This window comes from Erythrolamprus reginae, chromosome 3 (genome assembly GCF_031021105.1).
Source record: "Erythrolamprus reginae isolate rEryReg1 chromosome 3, rEryReg1.hap1, whole genome shotgun sequence".
In the NCBI taxonomy this organism is placed as follows: domain Eukaryota; kingdom Metazoa; phylum Chordata; class Lepidosauria; order Squamata; family Dipsadidae; genus Erythrolamprus; species Erythrolamprus reginae.
In genome coordinates, this window is record NC_091952.1 from 59,757,250 (window position 1) to 59,778,299 (window position 21,050).

At 36.9% G+C, this 21,050-nt stretch overlaps 1 protein-coding gene across 7 annotated transcripts in view; it reads left to right on the forward strand.

Moving 5' to 3' along the window:
- SRGAP2 (SLIT-ROBO Rho GTPase activating protein 2) overlaps window positions 1-20,462 on the forward strand; it is a 236,130-nt gene extending 215,668 nt beyond the window's left edge. For 4 of the 7 annotated variants that reach the window (XM_070745533.1, XM_070745535.1, XM_070745534.1 and 1 more), the window contains exons 19-23: window positions 5,403-5,482; window positions 8,086-8,266; window positions 8,587-8,733; window positions 10,169-10,502; window positions 14,700-20,462. In XM_070745533.1, coding sequence (XP_070601634.1) covers window positions 5,403-5,482; window positions 8,086-8,266; window positions 8,587-8,733; window positions 10,169-10,502; window positions 14,700-15,080 — 1,123 coding nt within the window. In that variant the 3' untranslated portion in view covers window positions 15,081-20,462. Of the gene's footprint in view, window positions 1-5,402; window positions 5,483-8,085; window positions 8,267-8,586; window positions 8,734-10,168; window positions 10,503-10,710; window positions 10,778-11,992; window positions 12,016-14,093; window positions 14,158-14,699 lie in introns of those variants that run through there. The other 3 variants (XM_070745537.1, XM_070745540.1, XM_070745538.1) reach the window with 3 other exon arrangements.
- Window positions 20,463-21,050: the final 588 nt, after the last annotated feature.

The window sequence follows — 21,050 nt, forward strand, 5'->3', positions numbered from 1 at the left end:
AATTATATTTTGTTAAATGTGTGTACAAAGACTAATAAATACACATTTATTAAAAATAGCTAACAAAAATGCCTAAAAGTACAGTAGGAAGAATGTTGCTATAAGTTGCTAACTGAAAAAAAAATCAATTTATATTGATAGTATGAGCTCTTAATTTTTCTTTTACTCCCAAGGTACATGATTGGTGAAGTCACCCAGAATAGAGTATGGAGATCAACATTTTTGACTCCCTCAGCAAAGGGGCAAAATGGATGCCTCAAATACTGCAAAATCTTAAGCCATTCTTTTATTATTATTTTTAAAAAATATATATTTATTAATTTTTTTTCCTTTTTTAAAAAAAAGTACATAGTCATATTTACAGATGAATCTACATCGCATATACATTCCTATCAACATTGTCTTCTAATTACTTTTAGATTTCTTGATGTTTTATTCCAATGCTTCTTTTAAGTTTCTTTTTTTTGTCCATTGGTACCATTTTGTCCAGGTTTCATAATAGTCCGATTCTTTTCGATTATTAAGTTCCATTGTCAATCTGTCCATCTCTGCACAGTCGTATATTTTCTTGATAATCTCATTGTCTTCAGGTATTTGCGTATTTTTCCAGTTCTGTGTAAATACAATCCTTGCAGCTGTTGTAATATGCAAGCTTAAATGTTTTACATTTTTAGAATAGTTACCTCTCATAATACCCAATAGAAAAAATTCTGGCGTATATTCTATTTTTGTATTTGTTATTTGACACAACCAATTATTTATTTTTTTCCAGTATTTTCTTGTCTCTGGACGTAACCACCATAGGTGAAAGAAGGTGCCTTGAGTGTTTTTACATTTCCAACACATTGGGCTGTAATTTTTGTGCATTTTAGCTAGTCTTTTGGGTGGAAGATGCCAACGGTATAGCATTAAATATTTAGGAATAAATTTAACTAATAGATGTTCAACAGTAAAAGAAGATAACTATACAAAACTAGTAAACCAAACCAAGGTAGAATTAGAAAAATGGAGTAAGCTACAATTATCACTGATGGGAAGAATAGCATCAATTAAAATGAGTATACTTCTGAAATTTCTATACCTATTTCAAACCATACCAATAAAATTGAACTCTAAATTTTTTACGGAATTAAATAAAATAATATCGAAATTCATATGGCAAGGTAAAAAATCAAGGGTAAAGATAGCAGATTTACAAGATATTAAAAATAGAGGGGGATTCGGAATGCCAGATTGGAAAATGTATTATAAAGCAGCTTCACTGATGTGGATAAAAGAATGGATCAATCTTGATAATAAACGAATTTTACAATTGGAAGGTCATGATTTGGATAAAGGTTGGCATGCCTACTTATGGGACATAGGAGATAAAATACCAAAATATTTTAATAGGCATCTAATCAGACAGACTTTACCCAAAACATGGAAAGAGATAAGACATAAACATTATATAAAAATACCAAATTGGCTATCCACAATGGAAGCTCTAATATACCCAAATACAATAGAACTGACAAAAAAAATTAAATATAAAGAAATATTAGATACAAACTGTAAACTCAAAAGTAGGGAAGAATTAATAATTCAAAATATAAACATAGATTGGTGGACATACCTACAAATTCAATCTAGATATAAAAAGGATATGGAACAATCAGGTATAGAAAGAATTACCCAACCACTAGATAAACTATTGACAGGCCCAGAAGAAAAAGCAGTATCTAAAATATATAAATATCTGATGGAATATGAAAGACCAGAGGAGATAGTTAAAGGTACAATGATTGCCTGGGCGAAAAACGTAGGCCATAATATATATATAGAGGAATGGGAACAGATTTGGAAGAGAAATATTAAATTAACAAAATCCACAATATATAAAGAAAACCAATATAAAATGCATTCCTTTATTATTATTGATACAGCACTTAAAGGCCATTCCATTCAATCAACTCTAAGCATCCTTGCCCTTTAAAACTCTTAAAACAGGGAAAATTAGTTCGATTTTAGAAAGATTAAAGGAAATATTAGTGCATAAAATTTGGGGAGCTTTAAGATATTATATCCATTTAGCTTTTTTAAAAAAGGAAATGAAGGAAGAAATTGGTCCGGGCAATTATGTGGTTTTTAATGTGTTTTTAATGTATGTATTGGATTTATTCTAGACTACATAAAGTCTTCTTGGAATTGAGTGACCTTAACAACTTTTATTTTGACATTTGCATAAAGGATAAACATGCATTTTGATACTAAATCATGAGCTTATATCTATTTGTTGAGACTTTTGAAAATATCAGTTGTTGTCACATTCTTCATTCTGTTTATCCTTGTAAAATATAAGGCTGATCTGTTCCATAGTAGGAATAATGCCGACACAGAAACATTACCATTTCTTCGCCTCTGCAGATACAGCCATATATCCACCATAGCATGTTTCTGCCCCTATTTCTCACTAGAACAACACAAATGAGCTCCTTCACAAAGAAAAGGAAATTTAAATGAAATGTGGGAGGAATGCCTAAGCCTCCCCATCTTCATAATTGCCTAAACAAGAAAGACCCATATGCCTGCATGTGAGTCAGTCACAAGAAATACAGTGATACCTTGTCTTACAAACTTAATTGGTTCCGGGACATGGTTCTTAAGGTGAAAAGTTTGTAAGACGAAACAATGTTTCCCATAGGAATCAATGGAAAATCGATTAATGCGTGCAAGCCCAAAATTTACCCCTTTTGCCAGCCAGTTGCCTGTCAGCAGCATCGCAAAAACACCAAAGTCCTTGAAACCCCACTTCCAGACCTCTGTGTTTTTGTGATGCTGCAATTTCACTGAGGCTCCCCTCGCTGGGAAACCCCACCTCCGGACTTCCGTTGCCAGCAAAGTGCCCGTTTTTGTGCTGCTGGGATTCACCTGCTGTGATTCCCCTGCAGCATCGCAAAAACAGGGAAGTCCGGAGGTGGTGTTTCCCATGGAGGGGAGCCTCAGGGGAATCCCAGCAGCGCAAAAACGGGCGCTTCGCTGGCAACAGAAGTCCGGAGGCAGGGCATCCCAGTGGCAGCGGTGGGTTTGTAAGGTGAAAATAGTTTGCAAGAAGAGGCAAAAAAATCTTAAACCCCGGGTTTGTATCTCGAAAAGTTTGTATGACGAGGCATTTGTAAGACGAGGTATCACTGTATAGGACTTTGCACGGTGGAAAAAGGCTGGTCTTTGTTATCTATGATTGATTCACAACAAGCTTGCTTTTCTCTTTAGTACTAAGACAGGGCAAAGCAGCCCCTTTCTTTAGGTATGGGAAAAGATTGAGTATATCTGCATTTGTCGGCTCAGTTGGATCAGAAACACTGATCACCAGAGCTTTGACCTGGATAAAATCTAATCCACCACAGTATGGAAAAAGACTGCCTTTGGTTCTGATTTGATTTTCTGCTTTGGAGTCTTGAATCAAACTAATGGCATCTGGTAAACTTTTAATATCCTTGTGACCTCTTTTTCAAATTTGTATCAAGCATCCTTTATAGTCACATGTGATTTTAGGAATTTAGTGCCTAAGAATTTCCTGACTAAGCAGGGGTTTGGACTAGAAGACCTCCAAGGTCCCTTCCAATTCTGTTGTTATTATTATTATTATAGTTTTTGTTTTTAAATATAGCCTGCTGAAAATTAGAACAGTGTTTCCCAACCTTGCCAACTTGACGATATTTGGACTTCAACTCCCAGAATTCCCCAGCCAGCAAATGCTGGCTGGGGAATTCTGGGAGTTGAAGTCCAGATATCTTCAAGTTGCCAAGGTTGGGAAACACTGAATTAGAAGATGAAAGCTATTCTGAGAGAGATTGACAGTTAAGAAATACAAAATATACCGTAAACACACACACATCAGGGGTGTTTGAAAATAGATACCCTGTTTCCCCGATAGTAAGACACCCCCGATTGTAAGACGTATCGGGGGTTTCAGGGGGGTCGGCTAATATAAGCCATACCCCAAAAGTAAGACATATGTCTTACTTTCGGGAAAACACGGGGGTATTGCCGCCTCCCTCTCATCTAGCTGCGCACCGCCTCCTGCCCACGTCCACACCGTCCCCCTCTCCATACGTCGCCGCGCCGTCCCCTGCACTTGTCACTGCCGCCTCTGCAAATTTACTCGGGCACGTCCCTACTCCAAAGAAACCTCCCCCCCCCCGCCCGTCACAGAAGGTAAAATGCATATACACTAAAAAAACACATTTTACACAGTTTTTTTAGCTGTCAGTGCCCCTTTAACAATATAAGACATACCCCGAAAGTAAGACATAGTGGGGCTTTTGGGGATAAAAAGAAAGTAAGACACTGTCTTACTTTCGGGGAAACACGGTATTTTCTTTATTGCTCATTTGGAGGAGAGAGATATGCGAGGCAACATAGTTGAAGTATTTATTTGCCTTTCCATAGCAAACTATTTCTGAGCCCTTGGACTTAACATTGATATTACAGAAAGAAATTTTTATTTACTATATAGAAAAATTACTGCTTTTTTAATTAATAGAATTATCTCGTGTTGTGACAAAACCTACAATATACTTCCATCATACATTTTAGAAAAATCCTTTGTACTATAACAGCAGGAACATGGAATCTCCAACTTCAAGTGGCCTTTTGCCATTTTCTCTCTCTACTACCTTCTATTAATTACAGAGGCCCTTTTTCATGTCTGAGGAAAAAGACTGCTTTAACAGGAGTGGATGGAGAAGCACTCCCTGAAATAACGGGATCCTCATAGGATTATCAGAACCTTCAGTTAACAAGTATCTTTTTCCCCTCTGAATTGAAGATTCTTGCCTCCAGCATTTCATATTTGAAACATGTTCATTATATCAGCCAAATGTTAGAGAAGTTACAATTTACCAACGGAGTTCATATGCCACAGATTTAGATTTAAATTTAAAATTATCAGGCATCGTTGACAGAGAAAAAAACTTTCCCACCAGCTATAAATAATAGATCATACTGAGACAGTTGTATCAATGATTTGGCTCAGGCTAAGGCAAATTCACATTAACATTAATGCTACTATAGATAATAATTTTCACCATCTACCTCACTTATTTCAGGATATCAGAAAAGGGTATGTTCTGGCTGTCTGAAGCATTTCATCTCTATCCTCAGGTGTCATGAAGGAGCTTCTTTTCCATTCAGAAATAAAATCAAAGAGAAAAATGATCAGTCATTCAACTATCAGTATATTTAGTCTGAAGTACATGATAATACACAGCTTTATTCCAACATTTCTTTTCAGGCCTGAATTAAGTAAAGATAAGACACTGAAAGTGATATGTGAAGTACCACATATCATATTAATGATATGGTTACAATAAAGATTGCAGCCATAAGTCTAACCTTCTGTGCATTTCTTTTTTCTGCAGTGAAAGTCCTCATGGAGAGACTGCCTCCACAGAAGATGTCACTCAGGATATAACCATTGAACACCATACAAGTGATGATGGTAAGCTGTATCTGATAGATTCTTCCACAGTCCCATTTTTTCCCCTCACATTTGGAATGAAATATTGAGATAACATTTTGGAAGAACATTGTTGTGGGTATTACAAACAAACCTTGAAAAATATAATTATGAATTCTGAAAAATAAGCTGTAAGGGAAATTGATTCTATTATATTCGTTTTGCAATAATGCTCTTTCCCTTCCACTGCTATTGGGCAATTAGCAAATATTTTCACACATTTTATCTGATGGCAACAAACATTTAACAGACTGGACATTGGTATTAAATTTATAAGTATTTTGGTTAAATATATGTAGAACATTCTGTGCATAGAGTGTTTTGTGCATGGAACAACTGTTTTGGGATGGTTTGCATCTGAATCAAAACAGACAGTTTGGATGTGATGGGACAAAAGGAAGAGTGTTTTATTCTAGATACAGGCAGCAAAAAGGAATAGTTCAGGAGGGTAAGAAGAGGAAAAGCCAAGGATATTGGCAGATGTACAGGAAGAGGGAAGAAAGGGAAACCCTGCAAGACATTAGGGGCAGATGGGCCATTGTTACACTGAGAGTCTCTTCCATATTCCTTAGATCAGAGGTCCCCAACTGCCGGTCCGCGGACCGGCACCGGGCCGTTGGGGGTTTTCAGCCGGTCCGCGGCGCCAGGGCCCCCTCGGCCTTTCCGCACCACCAGCGGCGCTCCCCCCGCCAGCCAGCCAAGCCCCGCGCCCGCCGGAACCGGCTCCTCGCTCTCCCCCCGCCGCCCGCCGCGTTTGCAGGAGGTGGGGAGGGTCGGGCGGCCCGCCAAGGCCAGGAGGGACGCCGCTGCCCCCCCCCTTCCCTCTCTCCGCCCGCCGCTGCACCTCCTTGACGCCGAGAGGAAATGGCGGCAAAGGCTTTTCTCAGCGGAGGTCTTCAATGTCGGGGGCGCACGGGCGGTTGCACGCGCTCCCTATCTCCCTGCTAGCCCACTCGGAGTATTCAAAATAAGAAAAACCTTTGCCGGCGAAGGCTTTTCTTATTTTGAATATTCCGAGTGGGCTAGCAGGGAGATAGGGAGCGCGTGCAACCGCCTGTGCGCCCCCGACATTGAATATCACCTTCGCCGGCCCCACCTCTCCTGCAAACCCCCTTGCTGAGAGCCCGGGGCAAAAGTGCTCTCGCAAAGGTGAGGCGGGCAGGGCGTGCGTGCGTCACCGCTGAGAAGAACGGAGAACGAGAGTGAGTGAGAGCAACAGACAGCAAGATAGAGAGAAAGTGAGAAAGAGAGAGTGAGAGAAAGGGGGGGAGAAAGAGATAGCAAGAGAGAGAACAAGAGAGAGAAAGAGCGTGAGAAAGAAAACAAGAAAGAGTGAGAGAGAGAGAAAGCAAAAGAGACAGAAAGAAAACAAGAGAGAGAAAGTGAGAAGAAGAGAGAGAAAGAGGGGGAGAGAGAGAGAAAGAGAGGGAGAGGGAGAAAGAGAGAGGGAGAGGGGGGAGAGATAGCAAGAGAGGGAGAGAGAAAGAGAGAGGGAAAGGGGGGAGAGATAGCAAGAGAGGGAGAGAGAGAAAGAGAGAGGGAAAGGGGAGAGAGGGGGAGAGAAAGAGAGAGGGAGAGAGAGAGGAGATAAAGGAAGAGGAGAGATAGAAAGGAAGAGAAAGAAAGAAAGAGGGATAGAAAGAGAGAGAGAGTGAGAGATGCTCAGTGAGCCTTTCTTTGAAGTTGCCTTTCTTTCTTTCTTTCTTTCTTTCTCTTTCTTTCTCTTTCTTGCTCTTTTTCTTTCTCTCTTTTACCTTCCCTTCCTCTATTTCTTCTTTTCTTTCTCCTTCCTACCTTCTTCCCTTACTCTCCCCTTTCATAAGTTTCCTTGCTTCCTTCCTCTGTTCCTGTCCCTTCCCCCCTTCTTTCTTTCTTTCTTTCCTTCCTTCCTTTCCTCCCTCCATTTCTTGCTTTCCTTTTCCTTCCTCCCTTCTTTCCTCCCTCATTCCCTTCTTTCACTCCTTCCTCTCTTACTCTCCCCTTTCACACCTTTCCTTGCTTCCTTTGCACCCTTCTTCTGTTCCTGTCCCTTGCCTCTTTCCTTCCTTCCTTCCTTCCCACCCTCCGTCCATTCATTCACCCATTCCTCTCTTGATCGCCCCTTTTACGGCGCCGCTGACAGCTAGCTCCCCCCCCCCCACCGGGCCATGGAAAACTGGTCTAGCTTAAAGCCGGTCCCTGGTGCAAAAAAGGTTGGGGACCTCTGCCTTAGATCATTGCAATAAGGAGTAGAAGTATAAACCAGCAGATTGGTGGAAGCAGTGTTTGAGGAACTAGAAGAAAAAGAAGGTGCTGCTAAGTTTTGGAAATTTGATGGCTTGTGGGAAAGGATACACAGGAAGATGCTGAAAATAACAGAAGGGATGACATGCATTACCTTTGCTGTACTTGCCCTCAAAATCTGATGTCTATCTGTTAGCTGCCAATATTTACATTACCTTTCCCCTTGATGGTACCTAACTGATTATAGAGTGGGCCATAAAATTGTGCTTCTTTTAATGTCTTTATTTGGAGAATGTATGACATTGTTCATAAATCTCTGTGTATACACACACAAACATATACTGTACATTATTTTGTTCTAGAATGTGAACCCATTGAAGCAATAGCCAAATTTGACTACTCGGGCAGAACCGCACGCGAGCTGTCCTTCAAAAAGGGGGCTTCCCTCCTGCTTTATCACCGTGCTTCTGACGATTGGTGGGAAGGCCGTCACAATGGCATTGATGGTTTAATCCCTCATCAGTACATTGTTGTCCAGGACACGTATGTTATTTCTTACTATCATATGTTTGGAAAAGCAGGAATCAGCTAAACATTATTTCTGAAGATGATTCATTGAAATGTTTTTATACATTCATGTATAGTGTTGTGAAACATTACTTCTGTGTTTCACGTTTCTGAATTTATCAATAAAATCTTCCTCGATAGTTTTGCAACCTGCTTTTTGGCTATTGCAAGGAAGGATCCCTTACAAGGGAGTAAAAGAATTGTGTTGATAAAATGTCTGGAGCACCTATGTTTTATACCCTAATAGTGCCACTTGAGGATATAACAGAGTTGTATGTTCTTCCTTTCTTTCCTAGTGAGGATGGGACATCTGAAAGATCAAGCCCAAAATCTGAAGTAGAAATAAACTCTGAACCACCTGAAGAAAAAGTGACAGCCAGAGCTGGTTCAAATTGTCCAAGCGGCAGCCACGTGGCTGACATTTATCTTGCAAATATCAATAAGTAAGCCACATCAACAGTACTATTTCTTTGAAGTGAAAATAATCAGGTGCTATTATGATCTCCAAATCTATAATGTTAATGAGACTTATTAATTTTTCAAGAACATAGGGTATACTTTTCAGCAATGGAAAATTTACCATGCCACTTGCTTAATTCTGTGTTTTCACTATCTCTCATCAGTGTCAAACAGAGGAACTCCTCTTATTTTCTTCATGGCCTGTGCTTTTTTGTTTCTATTGATATAACTTTCCCAGGGTTATTAGCTTCTGTAATCTCACATGTACAAACATAAAATCTTTTATGTATTTGATTGATTTGTTATGAGGGCTCTGCATAGAGTGGTTCACGTGATTATATGATATAGCAGTTCCTATCTAATATTGATTTTTATTTTAAATACCAAAATTTGAAAATCAGGTTTTGATAAGATAAAGTGTCTGTTTCTTACTACGTGCAACACAATATTGATATGCAAAAGATGCACATTCAACCTGTTCTGTGAGTGAAATATACTTCATCCATTCGAAATGCCTGAGTTTGAATGTGAAACAGGTGTTTGAAAAGCAAAGATTTTGAAAGCATTCCAGAAATATATTGAAAGGAAAACAGTGTTTTGAACTAAAAATGGAACTGTTTTGAATTTAAAATACTTCAATAACAGTGAAAGCTGTCCTTTTTACACTCAGAGCAGCTGTTTCACTCAAAATGGAAAGTTCCAAAGTCTGTACAATTGAAAATTTAAATATTTGCACATTCTTTTGACATAATCCATTTTCATCTTGTAAATCGTGTTCATAAAGTATTTTTAAATATTGAAGAATTCCTGAACTGCCTAGATATGTTGGGCTGATGTATCACTTTATTCAGATCTTGAACAAATCCCAATTTATCTTTTGGAACATTCATTATTTCAGCATTAGTTTTCAAGCTATTCTAGTGAGTTGAATACTTCAGATTGCCACAAATGATGAAATCTGCTGTTGAAATCCACGTTTTGTTTACAGATGTTTACTACAGTTACAGTATAATGCTACCCATTTATAACTCAACATTTCAAAGACATCAGAACAGAATGTATAATTACTTTTTCCACCTCCTAATTCAAAGGGAAGAAGCTTACAGACCCTAAATCATACACCAACCTCAATGGTAAAACACTAATTTAACATTTTAGAATCAAAAATCCATGATCTCCACATATTATTGACAAAAGCCAGTGCCAGTGGCCCCAGCTATTTTAGTTCATATTCTATTCTAATTAATACACACACTGTCTGGATGTTACAACTAATGTTAACAACTACAGTAAAGAAGTAGTTTCTGCAGAATGCTTATTTAGCAACTTTCTTTCCTTTCGGAAATTGCCTTTGCTCAGAAGTTATTTCTATCCATGTTGTTTGAAAGATACATTTTTGTGTTGCTTTTACAATGACAGACAAAGAAAGAAGCCTGAGTCAGGGAGTATACGAAGAGCGTTCCGTCAGAGTGACAGCCATGGATTGCCCAGCTCACTGGGGGAACCCATACCACCTGGAGCTATAGCTAGTCCTCGTCCTTCCTCACAACCCATTATGAGCCAAAGCCTCCCAAAGGATGTACCAGTCCCAGATGCATTCTCCATCAGCGGCCACGGGAGCCTCAATTCTCTCAGTCGGCATGCCTCTCTGAAGAACAGAATAGATAGCCCCCATATCCGGAAGAATGTGACTGCAGGAAGGTCAAAGAGCTTTAATAACCACCGACCCATGGATCCTGAAGTCATTGCACAGGTAATGAAATTCTAGGCCAGGGTGGTCTTCAAAGAGTACCAAATTGATTCTTTCATCTCATGCAATCATTTTAAAATCTCTTTGGTGAGTTTGATGTTGATATTCATTACATTCATTGAATACGCAAAATATTTTCCAGATATTCTCTGAATATTTTGATGCGGGCAACAAGTATTATTTGATGTCAATAATGTATATTTTGCTTCAGTATTTGCTTCAGATCAGGAAACGTCCCCTTAGAGGTGATCAAAACAAGTCAAGTTTTGAATTATGAGGTAACCTTTGATTTTGAATTTCAAATTCAAATCTGAATATTTTACAGTTTTTTTTAAAAAAAAATGAAAGTCTGTTTTTCACTTCTAAAACATCAGCTCAGTTTGTGATTGCTGCATGTTTAATCAGTCCCCAAAGCATGAAACAATTACTACATTTTGTCTGTGTATGATAATATTCACAGATTCAAGGAGGCTAGAAAAGACCCATATCGTGAGCTGGAAAGCATCTCCATTAAATATAGACGTACATATTTTATTGAGAACTTTGTAACTTCCTAAACTTTGGGAGAAGCTTATTCTGTTTCTGGAGGCAAACCCAAATGCTAAAAATATGTTCACTATTGGATGTAATATAACAGAATACAACAGAAAAAGTTTTCATGGTCAATACTGTTGAGGAAACTGGCCATATTTGCCTGTTCTCTTTAACTAAAGTATCACCAATAAACAGAAAATCAGTTCTTTCTCATTACATCACTCAAATATTTAACATCACGGAGCTGTAATTACCTATAAACAAATTCAGTAAATCTTACATTTACATAAGTGTATGTTTTAATTGAATTTTATCCTATATAATCCAAAATCATCTCTTATCATTTATGCAATCTACTTTAATAAAATTAAATGTAAATAGATCTGAATTTTTTTGCATACTTTCTCTAGTTTTCTAGAGCTAATAAAGTAAAGCCCTAATGAGACCAACAGTAAGGGAATGAAATCCATAGTAGTATCATAATCACTTTCACCAGTATAGTTGCTCTTATTTTGTAGAATAACTATTTGAATTGAAATTTGATTTATTTCTTCAATCCATGGCTTTCTGATCACTGTTATTCATAAAGGTTTACTGTGTCATTTTACTTCTCATAAATCATCTGGGAACCTTAATGGAACCTGAGCCACTTCTTAATGATACGCCTTTTTAAGATTCCAGCATCTTTTATACCAACAGCATTTGAATCTCTGATCACAAAGGGCTAGAAAAATAGGGGTTTCTTTGTTATTGTTTTCAAACTGTAGTAAATTCTATGTGTTCTTGACAGGTTAGATGTTGAAAGTCATAAGACAACACTAGAAGAAGACTGTCTAGAAGAACAGCCACCTGCCTTGTTTTTTAGGACTTTTCTAATTATTTTTTGTTTGTTTCTCAGTGTCTGTCTGTGATAAGAAGCTGTCCTTTGAACAAAGGGTTCTCTTTGTTTCTGTTGGCAGAACGATGGGCTGGTATTCTCTGCATGTGTGTATACACAGCTGTGACCGGATATGGACGCTGAGACATTTAAACCAAGCCCACACAGGAAAATACCTTGTCTCTTAGCTGGAACTTTCTCCCAAGCTGGATGGTGAAGCCAGATTTAAAACGTGCACAAACATCAGGCTCGCCTTTTCTTCACTATTGATGTATTGCTTTCATAAAAGGTCAATAGTCCAGCATTCTGGTTAAAATAGTCCAGCAGGAGATACAAGCCAATATAAAAATGCTTTAAAATCTTAAACTCATCAGGAGGGCTTTGTATCCAATTTTGTTTGATTAGTTCTTTTCAGCAGCTCTGCCTACATTTTAAAGTCATTAGAAATGAGCAATACAGAAGCAGATGGAATTTTTAAAAAACTTCCAGTATCCATAAACAACAGCACAGAAGTTTACTGATATTGCACATAGAGAGTAAGTTTTCATGATTGTTTCTTCTTCAGTTATGCTTGGATTTTTGGCCAGTTTTTCTTTTTCCAATATGTGATAGGTTTGTAAAAAAAAATAAAAAAAACATGAGAATATTGCAGTGCAAAGCAACGCATTCCAAAACTGAAATTATACTGGAAAAGTCATAATGTTGTCATATTTTAAAAGGCAGCACACAGAAAAGGAGGTTTTAGGATAGTAGCAGTACTTATATTTAATTGACTAAGCCATAGCAGTTAACTTCCTCTATACCTATTTCATGTCATTGTTTTCCTGCCTAATTTTGCAGGCTTTGAGCAAGTTTATGAAGGACATTCGTGTAATTTCTTTGCAACAATATAAAAGTGGCTTACCATCACAGTACCTTCTTTCAGGATGTTTTCCCAACTTCCCAATATAGCCAGCAACCAATGGGTTTTCCTTGAGGTCTGTCATCCAAGTACTAAACAGTTCTGACCTTGCTTAACCTTTTTTTGAGATAAGCTAGATGCACCTGGTCAAGTAGAGTCTTATGCCATTCTTGAGGGATGGAATCTAAATATAAGAAGGTCTTGTTATTCTTATCGAGTTACACTGAAATGTTGAAAATTAGCAAAAGATATAAGCAGATGACAAGTGGGATATAACTTTATACTAATCATGTATTCTTCTATTACTTATTTCAAAAACATGTAATTACAGGCCAAAATTTATATTAACATCATTTCCGATTCTATGAAGTTGTCCAACAAATATGTAGATATTATGGCTGGGTTTTTACCAACCTGGGCAAGAATCAACTTCTATATTTCTTGTTCTGTAGTCTAATTGGTAATATCTGATATGGTTCTCTTCTTCACAAATGTGTTTTATTCTTGCCATATACTTGAATATTGTTGCCTTGATATCTCTTTACAAAGCTTTTAATGTCTTATATCTTTTAGCTTTCAATTAAAATCTGCTTTTATCCTTTCTCCTCTTTCTGCCAAAATGTAATTCATCATTCCCATAAAGGAATCTGATCAGTAAACTAAAAAATATTACATTAAATTATAGCTGCCCTTTCATATTCTCTCAGGTCTGATTTCAAACTCTGCAAGATACTCATCTTTCATCTGACATCACTATCTCTCAGAGATCTGTATTTTGCTTTAAAATCTTTTCAGACTACAGTCAGAGGCATTGGGTTACTGTCTTTGCTTCCTCCTCTTTCTCCTCCTGGACTGATTTAATTCCCCGAGTGCCTTTTAAAATATCTATGAAGAAACTTAAATGTTATAGCCAAACTATGAGTCATGGAAATGTTAAATCATTTCAGCTGTCCAAAAATCTATTATGCCAGTCAAGCCCACATCCATAGCTAAAATGCTAAGTAAATTGGTAAACTTAAAACTGAAACAAAAGAAGAGATTGGCCAGACATATTTCCCTACTTGTCTCTTGCATTATTTCTTGCATTAACCACAGAAAGAGACAAGTGTCACATGAGCAACATTTTTCATACATCTCCAGAGCTTATGGATGTTTAAAATGCCATAAAATATGTAGCATCAATGAGGAGATGCTGAGATACGCCATGCTCCAGATGCAAAGTGGAATACCACCATTAACCATGAAGCTAGCATGCAGCTAAGCATGTTTCCATTCTTTTCAGGAATCTCAGCACTCTCAAGGTTCAGCTTGGTATACCAAAGGAATGGATAAAAAATACTCAAAATGTGGGTAATTTCTCCTTTTTCATAGATTGAGGAAAATATAGATCACTATGCCCTTCTGACTTCTGTTATAATCTGTTCAAGATTTTTTGCTGCTGTGGTTTTACTAATCAAAAGCTTTTTTTTAAAAAAAAAGCTACCATTTTAAAATCATCGTAATTTAGAATCAGAGTAAAACCATGGCATTCACTTATTTTCTGAACTTTAGTTTCAAGGATTAAAAAATGGGACTGAGAATGTTGATGAAGTTCAGAGAAAATAGCTACAGTTCACTTATATAAACTATATGAAAACCTGTATAGCCAACTAAGCTGTCTGCCATCTAAAACCCTAAGAAATAGGTTTTTAGATATTAGCAGTTTTCTAGTTTCAAGGCAAGGATGATACTAGTCTTGCCAAGGAGATTAATTTTGACTCCAAGTCCTTCCATGCCTTTGTGTCTACCACTGTCCATTTTGCTTCATAGTTCCTATTCACTATAGAAAAATGGTCAAGCCAACTTCTACTTGTCACATCCAACTTCTTTTTCTTTTTTCTTTTTGCAGGATATTGAAGCTACTATGAATTCTGCTCTGAATGAGTTGCGGGAGCTGGAAAGGCAGAGCAATGTGAAACACACACCAGATGTCGTTCTCGATACGCTGGAGCCATTGAAAATGTCCCCTGTAGTTGCACCCACCTCTGAGCCTTCCAGCCCTTTGCATACTCAAATCCTCAAGGACCCAGAACCAGCCTTTCAGCGGAGTGCCAGCACGGCAAGCGACATTCCCTGTGCCTTCAGGCCAGCAAAATCTGTCAAAATGGCTGCCCAGGTCAAACCTCCAGCCACTAGGCCAAAGCCAGCAGTTTTTCCCAAAACAAACTCCTCAAGCGCTGCAGTTGCCTCAGCCTCTCAACAGTCTACTGACAAGTCTTGTACTGTGTAAAATTGAAAAGCCTACTGTGAATACAGCATTTTTGTTTCAGCTTAGGGAACTCTGTTAAGGAGACCTTACAATTTCTATTTAATTAGTATTGAACTTCTACTAAAGATTAGTTCATAAGTTACTAGTGTCAGGAATGTTCCCACCAAGAAAGATCCAGCTAATTAAGCCTTGCATTACACCCCCATTGGCATTTACTAGGGTGTCAAAAGTCTGTGTAACCTGAGACAGAAAGCCTGATGTCCTTGTGAAATCAATGAGGGAAAGGCACAATTAATTAGCTTATTACTGGTAACTAATCAATGCCTTGTTCAAGTGTCTTGTCGCTGGGAGACATTTCGATGACCACATGACTTGGAAATTGGTAGAAAGGATTTTCTTGCTTCAACCACTACAGGGAAAACAATAAGGTGTTTGTTATTGATGGATGCTTTTGTTGCCACTGGCTAAGTGGGTTTTGCGTAAGACTGAAGTCCTCCATAGTGCTACAAATTGCATTAATTTTCCATTCTCTTTGGTCTCTTTTCATGCATATCCATTCTCAAACACTAGGTTCAGTGTTTTCAATCCTAGGTTGAAAATCCTTATGAAATGTGCCTGGAAAGCGTAGTCCAGGGCTAATAAGGCATGTTTTTATATACAGACATATATGTTCATTTAAAGTTAAACTAATCTTATGGGAGAAAGAATAGGTATGTGATCTCGCACACATAAAACACTTCCTATTTACTGTATATATTTCCATGGTGCTTCCAGAACATAAGGAAACCCAAATATTATTTTTTTTGTAGGGATCTAGCAGACAAACAGAAGAAATGTTAAAAATTTAAACAAGCTATTGCAATTCATTTTGTTTTTCTCACTCTTTCTCACCCTCCTTATATGTTTTTTTAATTCAGTCTGCTATGTGTTTGAGATATAATTAGCAGCCTAAATTTAAGCAAATCAACAGTCTTGAGACAGGCGTGCATCATATTTCTGGGGTGGATTACTCTTTCCTCAAGTATTTCACTGATGATCCAATGAATCAGCTTAATATGATACTTTCTATGATGGACAGTGGTTCCAAATTCTAACAAATGACACAGACTTTTGTTTTCATTTATTGGAAAATAAATTCCTAATCAAGATAGGATCATCCTAAACACTAAGTTTTGAATTAAAATGGATTTTACCCCACTTCTCCAATTGTCAACTGATGCTGAGATAAAGAACTGAAATGTGTTCGTTTAATGCTCTAGACTTCAAATTCCAGCTTGTTTTTCTTATGATTACAGTTAGTTTTAAAAAAATAATTCTGTGAACAAATTGACAGTAGGGTTTTTTTTCAAACTATGGCTAATATTTAAACTGATCATTTCTTTTGATTTTCTTACTTCCCCCATCACTCCCTGTTTAATTGCCTGTAAAAGACCTCACAATCTCAGAGATAAAATCAAACCATGTGGATTTGGGGGAATAATTTGTTTTCTCCCTGTTTGTGTGTCCACATTTCCTCTACATCTTGAATTTTTAGACTTGAGTAGTGCAGTCTGATAATTAACTCTCAGGATTAGTCAGAACTCCTTCCTTCCTATTATGTTTCACTCAGGCAAAGCTACTGGATATTTTAGAGTACTTTTTTTAAATGATTACACTAGTGCTGCCAATTTTTAAGATAGATGGGGAGGAGGTTTTATCCTGTGGTGGCCAGAGAGAGTATCAGTATTATGTCTCTTCTGGGACACTGATACTAATAAACCCCAAATTCCTACCAAAAGTCTCCCTTGAATTAAGGGCACATGAAAAGCCTTAGCACAGGCATATCTCATCTTCCAATGTGATGGGCAACTTTACTAATCAAAATAACTCAAGCAAATAACATTTTATTTTTACTAGGTTTATACCATGCTTTGTACCACTGGAAAGCTTCCGGTTACCCAACTGGGTTGTGTATGTATGTGTGTGTGAATTAAGAGTGTTTTTTATGCAGGTAGTAGTTAGCAATTTTTGTCTATTTAACTGTCCTGTCAGTGTTTACCCTCTCTCTCTCAACACTGGCAGAATTCTCAATTTACAAACAATTAAGTGTCCCTCAACTGGAATCTAAGTGTACACAGAGATGTATATTGCAAATATAAATACTTAAATCACCTATATTAAAATCATGGGAACAGCTTCTGCACATTCAAAGGCAAAATGCTTTCCCCAGATAGATGATAAGCAGAGCACTGCAGAAAGAGACAATTGACATGACAAACCTTCATTGATTGTATGTTAATTAATAATCATGGATTTCTATCATTTTACTTTGGTGAAATTCTTAAAATACTTAGAAGTTCCTATTTCTACTTATACATAGAAGAAAGTACTGGTGTCATTCAAAGGATAGAAGAGAAGACTTCTTAAAAGTAATTGGCACAACTCTAACTTTGATGCTAATGGCTGGAAAGGATTAGGATGGCACAATAATGTTTATTTTGTCAGTATCCATCAATATATATAGTGGCAACTTATATCTGGAAAATCTTTTACCAGCAAGAACAGATGAAGCACAGAACTTTCAGCCAAGAACTTTGATTGTTTTTGGCTGCTACTATGAACAAAGTCATGCCATAAGCAATGTAATCTAAATTAAGCCATGATACAGAAACTTTTATGACTAGACGCATTAATAACCCTTTTTAGCTACTGTAATAAAACTCTTTGTAATATGTAACAAATTATTCTCAATATAAGATGTCTACAAATGCATCACATTTATCATATTTTGTAGCCAAATTCAGTTAAAATTAGAAAACAAGTCCCATCAAACCGAGTAGCATTTCCTGCAAAGTAAACATAGGATTATCCAGTTTTTGCAACACAAGTTGACTGTAAAATGTTTTATTTAGAATCTTACCTGTAGGTTTGCGCTATTTTTAGTTAAAATCTTCCTGAATTTTGAAGCAAAATGTTGATAACCAGATCCATGCTTTTTAAGTCAGGTCTAATATAAAAGTATCACTGGATATGAAGATAACCTAAGCAGATATTTGAAAGAAAGGCAGCTAACTGTTAGTTTTCTGAGCAGAATTCTGAACACTAAAATAATACTTTTTTGCCACTCATATTGTGGAAAACCCTGGAAAATGCTGGTACTGTGAGCGTGAAGCATCATGGTTTTACTTACAGTTCTTCATTTAAATATTGTTCTAGAGAGGTAATAGGCTTCCCCCTAATATGGAGAAGAGAACAAGCAAAGCAGGAATTTTTCCAGTTTTGACCCTTCAAGAATAGGCAACTTATAATGACTCCATAGAATAACAGTTGACTAGCTGAAAGACTGATTTTTCCTACAGGATCATGGCTGCTTATCAGATTCAGAGCTGCACAAAATTTTACTTGCCTACTTAAAACTCTTCTAACTTGAGAGTTTTTATTTAACAACTGATCTGAATGCTTCCTTGTCCTAGCTAAACACTATTATCTTCTCTACACTGATTAGAATTTAATGGAAAACAGACAAGCCCACTCCTCAATTACCATCACTCTTTCCTGCTTTTCTCTGCTATCTGAAGAAGGGCGTTGAGGGAGGATTATTGCATACCATTGAATATTCAATTTTATTATCCTATTGGATTATATCAGAAAGATAAAAGTGTACTTTTATATTTCTTTTGCCTTGGTGAGTGTTCACCAGTTTTCGAGTAGTTCAAGGGAAAGGTTTGATTGCTGAGGCCTGACAATAACTTAAAAAACAGTAAATTCTGAAGTCACCAGTTTCCAAGTTCTGATTTGTTCTTTATTCCAGAAAGCATCTGAGCATGATAGATTCAAGCAAACTCCTTAATAGCCAATTTGTTTATTTTCTAGATAGACCACAGCCTCGAAAGATTGAACACTTTTCAAGGCTAAAATTGATTTCCACTTAACCTTTTTCTAGAAAGCAATGTACAGTTTAAGATGGCTTTCAGCAACTACAGAAGTTTAATAAAGATTTTTAAGAAGCAGGAAGAAAAGAAACTAGTTGTCCTGCTTGTGAGCCTTCAGTTAGATTTGCAACCTATACAATATCAAGAGGTGGCTTTAGGCTGTAATTTCTCAAAGAGACAATGCATATGGGGAGTTATTTTCCCAGTGTTGGCATGAACATGGTGCTGAATAACCTCCCACAACTAAGTGAATACTAATACATTTTATTCACAGCAAGCATTCTATATTGCTTACAGCTTTACAGTTCTCAGAAATGTTTCCAACCTCAGCCAATCTGAAATCATGCTCAGACTGCACAAGGCATGGAGAAATAGCCTACTTTTTCTCTGCTGTGTCGCGCACAAATAACTATGCATGAGCAGTAGCTGCTTTTTAAAACGTTAACAACTCTTCCAATTCACTTGCTTAAATGGAAAGAAAAAAAATATTTAACCGATATTTCCATCTGAGGTGATCATGCAAGCATGGGGTGGAAAAATATTTAAACTTTTGAGATAGTTTTTTAAAACAATTTAACACTGCAAGAACAGATTGTATATTTAAATATATATCTATATCTATATATATGTATCTTTTGGGCCATTTTTGCTTCTAAACAAGTGAAGTGAAAATTATCATCATTACTGTAGCAGCATTCTAGTGATTTTTTTTAAAGGAGTTTTGCTGCTTATTCACTCTGTCTCTGAAAGTAGGAGGGAGTAATCTGCCCACAGAGAGCTTCATGGATTGGGCTTTGTGAGTGCCAAAAAGTTAGAGCAATATATTTAAAATGCAAACAGGTAATGGAAAAGACAGACTGAAATCCAAAACCCAGCAAATGCTGAAGCAAATGTATTTGAAAAAGAAGGGCAGCACTGTCTTTATTCTACTGTATGTAACACAGTTCAGTTGCACAGTGAAGCAATTTTCAGTTTTTGTGTTAAAATCTAATCCTGTGAAGTCAGGTTTAAGTCCACACAATGCATTTTTAATTAATTGCAACTGTAATGGGTTTGGGGTGATTTTTTTTTTTATTTTAAAAGCAATTTTCAATTGTTCTACACCAATCTCTACATGTGGTGTATATATATTTTCCTGTCAAATCAAAAAGCAAAACAAACAACTGTACTTTGTATATACTATTATGTACAATATTGGAGGTACATCTCTTTCTTTTGGTACAGTATTAGAAGAGTAAATGTGTTGGAACTGTTAAATCCTTCCTGAAGTAAAACAAATCTTTGTCGTCATTAGCAATAGTTTTGGAGAAATAAATGTTTGGGTATGGTGGAAGTGGTGGCCTACAGATAAAATTGTGTGATGTCTAATTTCTGCAAAAGATACAGAGCTGTGTGTTCGTGAGAATTGCCACTATATTCTAAGTAGGTCCCTGCAAACTGTGCCAAATTGCCATTTTTTTTATCATGGAAATAAAATATTGTAAGCACAGAAGATTTCTGTTTTGAAATCCGTATTACTGGAAATATGAGCAATTTGTAAAACTTTCTGTGTGGAAAGTGTATTTTTTTTAAAGACACGACAAAATTGAAAGGCAAAGAAAGAAGACTAAACAAATATTTTAATATGCAAACACTGATATATTCTACTGTGTTAAATCTCTAGATGAGTTTATTCACAGCTATTTCAAAAATAGTATTTAACTTCAACAGACCCATCAGTTCCACACTGATAGAAAAGTAGAATGTAATAGCCTACTTTTTCCCCTTTACATGCCAGTCTTCTGAGTTCTGAATAACATACAGAAGGATTGCTGAAATAGGCAATATCCTTCCTGCAATCTAAATTGGAAAGGACATTATTTCTCTGTGGTTTTAATTTTGAGAAGAATATAAATATAGAACAACTTGGTGGCTTTTTCTGCATTGCAGAGGGAGGCAGGGTACACTATATTATTACAGTTTCTTTCTTGTATTTATATATTGTTCCATAAGCTGTTGAAGACAAGAATCTGCTTTGCACAAAGCCACACTGCACTTCACAAAATTTGGTAATTGTTCCCTCTTGTACATTTTCAATCAG